We start from the raw sequence: 11,337 nt of genomic DNA, 5'->3' as shown, positions 1-11,337 counted from the left end.
TTTTAAATTACAACAGTGAGGATCCTGTTGGCTTCATATTTAGTTCTTGTGTACAAGGTCCTATACAACGGCCTGGGGACTGCTGATGTGGATATGGCTGATCCCTACCCCTAGAGAGCTTACATCCAGAGAGGGAACTGGGAACCTGAGGTTGTTAGGTTCTGACCTCTTTTTTTGTGGCCCCTGAGCTCAGTGACCTTTCTGTTTATAGGGGTCAACGGTAACCTTGATCTCGGAGTTTTGGTAAGTGCTAGGGCAAAGGTCACAGGATGAGGACACAGAGGACACAGAAGGGTCTTCTTGCTGTCATGGAAGGTCACTTGGTACCCTGGTGTAGAGGATATCCAAGCTGAGACATGGAGGAGGAGATGTCGAAGGAGAGCAGGCAGAACAGGTGGGGAACAGGCTCCCACTGGACCCAGGAGCAAGCTCATGAGACTGGTGTCACCAGCCAGCTGGAGGCAGACTGGGATATGGTGACTTGGCCGTGCGCTGGATGACTTTTAGGGACTCGTCTGGTCAGTGGAAATGTTCACTGGTCGAGGGGAGCACTTCCCATGCCCACACTGTAGGCTACTGCCTGGGCCCCGAGCACCTTCAAGGTGGAGAAGAGATGCACAGGAACATGGGAAGGGAGAACAGAGGATTCTGGGACGGGCTAGAAGGAGCCTGCTACCCTGCATGCCCACAGCTCTGGGCAGGGTTGAATAGCTGGAGATGCAGGGAGGCCTGTGAGTTCTCAGCATCAGGCAGTGTTTGTGTGTCCTCCCACCTGAGCCGGAGCCCGTGTCCCTGCTGCACTATTGATTTCATCAGTCTGGCTTTAAGCATTTAGTGAGAGCCTTTAGCATGCGCCACAGATGGGGCTTCCCTCCGAATGGATGAGGTGGCAGTGTTCTGGGATAGAGACATCCGAGAAGGGGTGGCTAAGGAGAGAGCATGTGCCGTGATTGTTTTGGCGACATGTGTCCCCAGCAGGGGAAGGATGTTTTTGGTGACACATACATACATTTAGAATTGTGGGTAAGTAGAGGGAATTGAAGCCATTGAAGTTTCAGGAACTAAACCGTATAGCCCCGTCTGTTGGTTTGTTCAGCATCATGGAGACCAACGTGCATGTCGCAGCCCACCTCGGGAGGAAAGGCTGGATTTGGTTCACAGTTCCAGTCCATCGGTGGTGGGAGGGGAGGGCATGGCACAGTGGCTTCCCCAACTCACTGCAGCAGAAATGAGTGGCAGAGGTTGTTCTCATCATACAGACCCGAGAAGCAGAGTGCAAGACAGGAAATGGGCAGAGAGAATACGCTGTCATTTCCTTCTGCAGCCTCCCCAGATAGTGTCACAGCTGGAGAGAAAGCCTTCAGAACGTGACCTGTTCAGGACATCTGAGAAAGACAGGGGTCGGGGAGGAAGGTGGGAGCCCTCTCTTGGTGTTGAACAATGCGGAAATGGGCCAAGCTCTGTTGCTTCTGGTGGGCGCCCCCGCCTCCGCAAGTCCCCATCTCTTCTGTGAATGGCCAGGGCCACCAGGAGAAGGAGGTGAGCTCATAGTGGCACCTGCCTGGCCGAGCAGTGCTCACCAGGACACTTTCATTACACTTGTTTGCGTTCTGTGTGGGAATGCGTATGTGTTGGTGTTCACCTATCATGGGGCATGTGTGGAGGCCAGAGGACAGCTTGCAGAAGTCAGTCCTCTCGTTTGTACCCGTGAGTCCTGAGGGTTGAACCCAGCGTATCAGGCCTGGCCACAAGCACCTTTGCTTACCAGTCCAGGGCACTGATTTTTCTTCTTCTCTAAAAATTATTTTATGTGTATGAGTGTTTTGCCAGAATGTCTGTTTGTGTTCCATGTGTCCGCAGAGGCCATAAGAGGGCATCGGGTCCCTCGGAACTGGAGTTATGAATTATGGATGTGGTAGGTTCCGGAAATAGACCCCGGGTGCTCTTAAACACTGAGCCATCTCTCCGGCCCCACGAGGACACTTCTGTTCATTTTATGATGAGAACAATGGCAGGGCACAGTAATACTGCGTTTTTATGCTCTCTTGAAAAATCAAAACTGGTTCGTGCCCCTGGTGCTGGGACCCGCGTGTCACTCCTGTCCTTCTCACATGTCCTCCCGTCACTGTGCCGAGTGTCAGTGAGGGCAGATGGTGCTTGGGGCCTTTCCACAGCGGCAGGCAGATGTGGGTTCGTCCTAGTTCTGACAGACTGCCAAGGCCTATGCCCCGATGCCAGGGTCAAGTTCCTGATGTGGACGGACAGCGTATGGTGGAGACTCTGGAGAGACCCTGGTCAGCATGGGGGACTGGAAAGTCCTTGCTTGCAAAAGGTTGTTACCTAGGTGGCCGAAGGTGCCAGGACAAGGAAGTGAGCTATCCAGGCTTGGAGCACATCTCTCCTTCACACTGAGGAGCGGCAGGGATCAGGAGGGGCTGAAGAGGTCAGCGGTGGGGAGATAGTTATGGAACAGGGGTAGGTGGCATCGCTAAAAGTCAATTCTAGGAGGCTGCAGACTCACAAGCTGCCAGGGAGCAGGGCACTGGACAGTGGCAGAAGTCGCCAAGCCACACTTGACTTGGGGATGCTGAGCATGGACAGACACTGAAGGAGGAATGTTGGCGACACCCAGGTGTACAGCTTGGAGCCACCTTGGGAGATGCTCAGGAGCTCTGGAATCCTGGAGGAAGGTGTGGTCTTGGGAGTGGAGGTGGAGCGACAGAGGCAGAGTTGCCTCAGCAGAGCAGAAAGGGCAGTAATAGCAGCGTTCAGATGTTGAACATTGGGAGGCGGTTTCAGCTTCATTATATTGCTGTCATAGAATGTCTTGACAAAAGGCAATGATTTTAGCTCACTAATCCTCCCCCCTCCCCCTAGAGCCCATTACTGTGGGAAAGTCAAGGTGGCCAGAACTTGAGACTGCTGGTCACATCATGTGATCGGTTGAGAGCAGAGTGAAATGAGTGCATGCACGCTCGTTTGCCTTCTTGCTCATTACTCTCAGCTGGATTTCTCCACTCTTACAGAGTGCAGGACCCCTGCCTAGGGGATGGTGCTGCCCATGGTGGGCTTGGACTCCCATATGCCAATTAATGTGGATACACCCTCAGGCCAACCCACTGTAGACAGCTCCCTATTTAGACTCTATTTTCAGGTGCATGTACTCACATACAGATACACACACATGTACATAGTTCAAGTGTTGAATGTTGCATTAAAGAATTAGAGTTTGGCTGGGAACAGTGGCACACGCCTGTAATACCAGCACTTGTAGGTTAAAGCGGGAGAAGAGAAAGTCAGAGACTAGCCTCTGTCTCAACAAAACAAAGCAAATATCCATGCTCAGTTAGGCTTTTTCTTAGGGAGTGGGGAAGTACATGCTGACTTGCACACTAGCTCCCAACAATTCTGTATCCTGGCCCAGGCACGTGTCTCCAGGACACAGACTTAGCGGGCAGAGTCCGTGGTTATCCTTGCCTTTACATATTACAACACACATGGCCTCAACCAAGCTGCTTTTGCTCAACTGGGAGGTGTGGATAGAACCAGCTCCAGGTGGGTGAAGGGCCAGGGCCAACCCTTCCCCTCTCTGTCCTAAGCTCAAGAGCATCAGGCTGCTGCCCTGAGCACTGTTTACAACCTCCCTGCTTTTGGGTGCCTCCCATTCCTGGCCTCCATCTCCTTGCTGGGAACTGAGGTCTTGGATCTGCCTCTGAGATAGTGGGGTCCTGTCACAGCAAGGAAGCCATCTTGACTGGGAGAATTTGCTCCATAGAAACATGTTTTCTATGTGCTGGGAGTGGCTTCCAGGCACCACCAACACCGCTGCGCACGGCCGGCCTGGCGTCTTGTAGCTCGTGCTGTTGCGGTCCTAGGTTCCAAGTGAGACATGATCTCATCTAATCATTGTTAGTCATGAGAACCTATCTCTCAGAGGGCAGTGAGGCTCGGAGAGGTTATATAGTTGGATCATGGGTTCACATACAGTCCGGGACTCTGCATGTGAAGTATTCTAATGCAGGCAGAAAACAGCTGTGACCCCCGGCCGGATGGTAGTTTTACCACTGAGATAAATCCTCAGCCCGGCTTTTGTCCTCCTCATTTTCGCTCTCCCATCCACCACTCTCTGAGTAGCAGCTCCTCTGTAGGCTCTGCTACCAGACCTCTGTTCACCCCACCGTCCACAGGGAGGCTGTCTGTATATGCATCCCCTAGGTACCCCAGGCAAGAGATGTTGCCTGTCTCAGTCATGAGGGATGGGATCCCAGTCAGCCAGCCACTTGCTGTGTGATATTGAAATCATAATTTAAACCTGCCACACCGGGTTTTCTTATATGCAGAGACTGACAGCTATGAATTACGGACAGAGTTAAGGACATACACACTTCAGCATTTCACATCAGAACCCTCCTCCCCCACCCATGGGGAAGACCAAAAAACTATGTTCATTAGATCCTTACTTTTGCTCTTGCCAGAGAGCAGGGTGGTACTGAGAACCCAGGATCTTCCTGGCCTTAACAGGTGCCAGAGGCTCAGGTGTGTGGTGCTGTGTGTGTGTGTGTGTGTGTGTGTGTGAGAGAGAGAGAGAGAGAGAGAGAGAGAGAGAGAGAGAGAGAGAGAGAGAGAGAGAGAGAGCACCAGAGGGCAGAGACCCGTGAATCACTCAATCATGGAAGTCTTGAATTATTAATATCGGTATTCTCAGACTTCTAATGGGGGCCGGGAATGCATCCCATATATGGAAGGGCAACACAGTCTCTGCACCGAGTACCTTTCTGGGTCGGGAGTTGCTTCGAAGTCCTGCAGACTGCCTGGAGGGAAAAGCCTGAAGGCTGTGCTGGAGCTCGCTCCTATGCCTTGGCCCGCTCCTCTGGGAACTAGGGACAGAGGACAAAGATGCGGACTGGAGCAGACATCCTTGCCCCTGCCAGGGAGTGCTGAGTGTGCAGAGCTTGCTCAAGGCGTCAGGCCCTGCCACGCTGTGCCTTCCAAAGAGCGGGAATTCCGGGGCTTGAAACCAGACCTTGAGCGCTCGCGTGTCCACCCTGCTGGACTAGCTGCAGAGACCAGGGCTCGCCTGCCTCTGACCCTCCACCGCCCACGCTGAGTCCCCGTGCGCTACTGACAGGACGGGGCGTGGTCTCGGCTGGGCGGCTACCCGCTGGCTCCGAGCTCCGGGGGAGGCGCCTTCTCCAGCCTTCCCCAGGGCCTCGGCTCCGAGGGGCGGGGCGGGGAGGAGCTCGGGGAGGAGCCCGGGCTGCGGTGGCGGCGGCAGCGTCAGAGCGGTGCTCCCGCTGTCCACAGGCTCAGACCCAGCTCGAGAGCCGAAGACTCGCACCGGCGGCTCCTCTTCTGGGCTGAAGCTGCAGGGCCATGGCGGACAAGGAAGCCGGCGGCGGAGACACCGGTCCCCGAGGTGAGCGCGGGGCGGGGGACTCGTGACTGCCGCTGGGGCTGCGGTGGTCTGGGAAGAATGAGGCACGCTCCTTACCGCGGCCCGAAGCCCGGTCGGAGGGCGTTAGAAAAGTGATTCCATCTTGCCATGCCCAGCGGGATCAGAGAGCGTCTGGGCGCGACACCCGGCCCACTGGATGGGAGGCCGCTCTCGAGGCACGTGCTAGGTTTGGGTCAGGGTGCGGACACTGCAACCAGGACCACATCCCAGGCTGGGGCACCCTGGTTGTTTCCACCTCGGGCTACCTCCTTGGTCAGGGCTGGGTACCAGTCCCAAGAGAACCGCCCCTCCTGTCCATCGCCTGTGTGCTGTGTTGGGGATGCCACTGCTGACCTGGTTGATGGCCGGCCGCCAGGTGGCCCCTGGTCCCCAACTGTTCGTTTCTATGACCCAGTGTGGTAGGGGTGCGAGACTTGGGGAAATCAGATTCATATTTGTCCCCTCGATCCACCCTACCCCTCCGGACCCAGGAGCCGGGAGTGGGGGCCTGCAGTTGCAGGCCAAGGGTGTCCCATCGCTATCCCCTCCTAGAGAATAACTAGGATTCTCTGGGTTTGGGCGTAAAAACTGCGGAGGTTACACTGTGTATGCGGTCCTTGTCAGAGGTGTGTGTGTGTGTGTGTGTGTGTGTGTGTGTGTGTGTGTGTGTGTGTGGTGGGGGGGTGTCCCATGCGGAGTACTGTAGCCTTGCTTCTTACATTTGTGGCAAGAGCGACTCATTTGGAGCATTGGTTGCGGCTCAGATGGCAAAGGAGGGAGCCTGGGGATCCGGGAAGAGGATGAGATGCTTTCTGAGCCAGGGCTGTAAATCAAGGCTTCTCCAGCACAGGGGATGGGCTGGTCAGGATTCCAATCTTCTTCCTGTGTATCTCAAGCGGGGGAAAGTTGGTTGCGGGGAGGTGCGGCGCGTGTCCCTGACCTGCAGAGCCTTGGATGAAGCAGATGCCTGAGCCGGTTTCCCAGGAGCTCCAAGCAAGCTGGAAGGATGACATTAAAATGCCCCGACTTAAGGTGAAATCCAGTCAGGAAAAAAAGAAAGAAAGAAAAGAAAAAAAGAGCGCTGTGTTCTGCGGAGACCCAAAGCGGGGAAACTGAGGCCAGTCGCGGCGCAACTGGCATTGGCAATTGCGTTCTCTGTCCTGATGTGGGTTGGCTCCAGCCCCCTCTTCTGCTGCTTTCCTATCCACACCTGCCCCCTCCCCAGCCCATTGTTCCTGCGGATCTGGGAGGTGCCTCCCCAGCCGGCAGGCACTGCAGTGGTTGAGGAGTGCAGGGTGGGGGTTGGGAGCCCACAGAGGGAGCGGCACAGCCCAAGCCCAGGCGGTGGTCCTCAAACAGGCACCCCGAATGTGCCTCAGCGCCCCGACCTTTCCACGGCCTGGCAGTTGTCTTTGTCTGAGCATCACTCAGCAATTGGATTGATTCATTTCCCCTCACTTTTTTCTCTTTAAATTGGAAAAGAAAAATCCCAACATTTAGGATGCTGGTGAGAGGCGTCACAATTGCTTTAAGCCGGAGAGTAAGTGATCCAGTTTCCCGTCTCCCATGCTGAGATAAGGAGTGGGTGGTTATATCAGATGCAAGGCTGAGTATAAGATCTGTCAAATCAGAACCAGAGGCAGGCATCTGCACCCACTCTGGTTTGTCTTGTAAAGTCACACTGCTGCTTCTGCCCTATCCTACACCCATGCACTCACACGCGCGTGCACACACACACTCATGAGGGCAGACTTGTCACTGCTCACTTGGGTTTGTTGTAGGGTGGTTTTTAGAGTCTACTGAGTTCAAGGCATGCTGGTACAGGGACACCTGGGGCCCAGCCACCTGAAGGGCGAGTGTTCCTGGCCACTCACTGTGCTTTTCTGTCACCAGCCCTTTATGTGCAGATAAAGGCAGGAGCAGAGCCCCACCGACTTCTAAGGGTTTTGTCACTGCGTGTTCTTTGCTGGGTGATGAATAGGCCCTGTTTTATTTCTCACGTCTCATATAAATGTGTTACCAGAATTCCTTTTACTGATGAGAGATTTAAGCACCAATTAAACAACCTGTCCAAGGTCACAGATCTAGGAAGCTTTGCTTAGGACTGAAGCCCACCTGATTCTACTTTTTCAGCCCTCATTGGTGGTCACTGTCCTGCTGGGGGTGACAAAGTAGTCAATGTTTCAAGGGATTATTTCAAGGATGCTGTTGCTACAAATGTATGATTTGAAGGCCCCAGCACACTGAGACTTGTGAACCCTTGGTCTCTCACGTTGGAGAGGGTCTAGGGACTGGCTGAGTGTAGTTGACATGATACAAGAAGTAGAAGTTGGGTGGTGAGTAGCTGACCCCCAAGACTCAGCTTGACTGTGCTCACCACGTTCCTTATTAGAATATGAATTAGTTAATTCACAAGATCTGAAGGGTCACCTTTGGTCTCTTAGACTGCAAACACTGAGATGACCTTCGGTTCTGTCCCTCCCCATGACCTGAGTGACTGCATCAGGAGCCCTAGGAGGAGATGTGTAGATGGGGCACCTGGTGGTTCAGATGGGGGGCGGGCTCTTCGGTGTCAGGGCTGGGGCACAGACAGTGGAAGCCTGGCTATTTTCTCCAGGAGTGGGTGGGAGAGTGGAGCCTTGGGCTTTGGAGATGGGATTTTCACCACCCCAGTAGTTAATCTCAGTATTTATCAAGGACTTGGGGAAACACACTGAGTGAGTCATCTCTTTAGCCCTGACCACACTTGTTGAACGAACAACTCAGTGAGGGGCCTTGTGACCAATATTGCGCCGTTCTGCTGCGGGCATTGTGGTGCAGTGTGGGAAAGAGGGTGGAAGAGGGTGGGTGTGGCTTAGAGCCCAGGCTACTCAGGGACCCAGAGGATGAGACACATAGCCTCTCCTAGGTCACGCCCGCTATGTCAGAGTCCCTCAGAGTGACGTGAAGTGTGTCTGTGTGGTTGGGCATATAGAATTGATAGAGGCCTTGGGTGCTCTTGGTCTTAGGGTTCTGGGCCATGGGGCCACTTTGTGTCAACTTCTGTGTATGGAGCTCTGTTCCCTCCATGGTGGCCTCCATCCCTCATCTCTCAATGTTCTGTGTTTACATATGAAGTCCCCCCTTGTGACACGCCCCCTTGACCTGTAAAACTCTTACTCAGCCTTCAAACCCCCCCCCCTTAGGAAACCTCAGATCCATGCACATGGTTGGTGAAATCCACCTGTCAGTCCTCGGTGCTTCGGTGTTGACACTTCTGCCGGCGCATCTTGAGTGCCCAGAGTGTGTCAGCTTTAAACGGCCATATCTTATTTGCCCTCTAACAACCCTCCGAGGTTGGTATTATTATTACCTCATTTTGCCAGTGAGGCAGTTGAGGGCTTTGAGAAGTTGGTAGCCTGCCCAGACAGTGGACGCTGGAGTCAGCTTCAAATCAGCCATGGAGCCCAACAGCTTGTGACCTTTCTCCTACTGCCTTCCTCTCAACAAAGGCCTTCTCTTTCATTTCCCTCCTTCTCAGCAAGGGCACATAGTAGGTTCTCAGAAAACGCCCGCCCGCGCGATGAGTGACCCTGTCAGCAAGACGCGGAGGACCACAGCCGTGGGCAATGGCATGCATAACCTGCCCACTCCAGGGCGGCACTTCTGAACACACATGCTCACAAGTGCGCCAAGCTGGAGGGGAGAGGCAGTCGGGGCTCCGGGCATCTCTGAAGAGATGAGGCACTGAGTGAAGGCTCAATCTTGTGGGGGCCAGGCGCTCTCTCGTATAAATAGGCCCTTTGGGAAGGAGAAAGCTGCTTTATGGCCACTGTGCATAATCAGATGGCCGGAGAAATGAAGGCCTCCTAATGGAGGGGCAGCATGGGGCAGGCACAGCACCCACCCCCACGGGCACACAGGACACTGGCATTCCTTAGAGAGGGCAGGGGAGTGGAGGAGGCCCCGAAGGAGGAGCCACAACACCCGCCAGGGTTTCTGGTCCACAGAGGCAGGTCCTGCTGACCCTCCCTGCTTTCCCCTCCCCCAGATGTTGGTGGTTTGGGAGAACCAAAGTGCCTTGGAATGCCGACACCAGCTCCACTTTGCTTCCTGGGTTTGTGATAGCCATACGGGGTCTGTTGGAAACAGCCAGAGATAAGGGATGGCCCGGAAATGGCCTTGTCACTTGCTGTCCTCAGGCTTCAGTTTCCTTCTGCTCTGTGGGGGTGGGGGTGGGGGTGGGGGTCAAGCTGCCCTGTTTGTTTGTTTTGCCCCTTGCCTTGGGGCTGTGTGGAGACCTGTTCTGGTCCTTTAGTCCTGAGGTTCTGCCCTTTCTGAAGCCAGCACCTCGGAGTGACATGGGTATTCCTTCAAGTCTCTTTCCCTATCCCTGTATATTCCACAGTGGGGGTAGGGTGATGGCTGGTGCAGGGTCGCCCTGGGGGCTGAGGGCAGGAGTCACTCTGTGGTCACCAGATGCCCTTCAGGCTGACTTTCCTGTTGGAGTCACCTAGCTACTGATGCCGCCACCAATCAGGAAGTCCCTCACAACTGGTGTCAGACTTGAGATGGGTTTTCCACTGCTGTGACAAGTACCCGACCAATGACCTAAAGGGAGGGGTTGTTCTTTCAGCCTCCTGTTTCAGAGATTCCACTCCATCCTTTGACTCACAGCTTGTGGGGAAGCGGAACCGATTGGCTGGGCGCATATAGAAGAGCAAAGCAGCTCACCTCCTGGCAGCGGGTCAGGAAGAGGAAAAAGAAAAAGACAGGAAGTAATGAAGAGCCATCACCCCTCAAGGGCAGGCCTTATTGGCTTTCTCCCTCCATGTAGGCCCCACCATCAGTCCTTTGCAATACTGTGTTCAATTTATGAATCCGTTAAGGGGTGAATCCATTGCTTCTTGGAACCCTCAGAATCCAGTCACTTCCTCAAAACTGGTGACCCAGCCTCCTCCCTCCCCCCTCTACAGGAGCCTGTGGAGGAACTTTTGTGTTCAAACTGTAAGGGCCCTGATCATGTAGGGTGGGGGTTGGGAGCAGCAACAGGTTGGCCACTCCTGGCCGGTACCTTCTGAGTCAGCTGGTCTCTCCTGAGTGGCAGCTTCCCCTGTCCTTAACGTCTTCGGTTTTGAGATGGGATCTCACTGTACAATCCACATCAGCCTTGGGTTCCTGGGCCCAAGCCTCCCGAGGAGCTGGGGCCTCAGGCAGCATCTGATTTGCTCTTAAATTATCCGTATTCAGTCCTCACCAACAGCCCCGTAAAATGCATGACTCTACAGTGGGAGTCCTGGAGAGTTAAGTTCGGGTCCTCGGGTGGCAGGACCTCTAGGGGTAATATTGAAACAGACGGCAGCATGCCATGTCCCCTGAAAACTGCAGCCTCTTCAGGTTATCCTTCTGTCCCCCAGTGGATGTGTGGGTACCTCCACCCCATCATAGTGACTTATAGCTCCTTTTGAAAGTTAAAATATGCCTTTCTTTTGGGAAGACTATGTCAATTTTACAAACAGAAAAACCCGTGTTCCTTGCCGTAAACAGTAGGCGCTCACAGCCTGAAGCATGCATGTCTAAAATTAGGTTATTGTGCTTCCTTGGATAATACTGCCCACAGGAGGCTTTATGTCCAGGCTGTCCAGAGAGCCTGGAGACTCCCAGGGTGAAGTAGGTCATAGCACCAGATGGAGACATTCTCTTTGATGGATGGGTGTTGCCGCTGACATTGGTATTATAATTTTCATTCCAACCAATGATCTATCTAGGAAATGAGGCCAGGGAGCACTGTATTGGCAAAGCTCACCCCGTGTGGAACGGGTGTGAGATGGGGCTGCATTCTGCCAGTCCTCTGCTCACCAAGGGACCGAGAACCCTAATGGTGATCCTGTGTGAAAGTGGCCAGATCTGTGGAGGCAGAGTAG

At 54.1% G+C, this 11,337-nt stretch overlaps 1 protein-coding gene across 3 annotated transcripts in view; it reads left to right on the top strand.

The window, feature by feature from the left end:
• Positions 1-11,337, top strand: part of Hspa12a (heat shock protein family A (Hsp70) member 12A) — a 150,278-nt gene that overhangs the window by 76,709 nt on the left and 62,232 nt on the right. The window contains exon 1 of one of the 3 annotated variants that reach the window (XM_005352552.2): positions 5,259-5,416. The exons of the other annotated variants lie outside the window; for them this stretch is intronic. Within the exon in view, the coding sequence (XP_005352609.1) occupies positions 5,374-5,416 (43 nt within the window). The 5' untranslated portion in view covers positions 5,259-5,373. Of the gene's footprint in view, positions 1-5,258; positions 5,417-11,337 lie in introns of those variants that run through there. 3 annotated transcript variants of the gene reach the window in all.

This window comes from Microtus ochrogaster, chromosome 8 (genome assembly GCF_000317375.1).
Source record: "Microtus ochrogaster isolate Prairie Vole_2 chromosome 8, MicOch1.0, whole genome shotgun sequence".
NCBI lineage: Eukaryota > Metazoa > Chordata > Mammalia > Rodentia > Cricetidae > Microtus > Microtus ochrogaster.
Note: the sequence above shows the minus strand (reverse complement) of the source record. Positions and strands in the feature narration are given on the sequence as shown.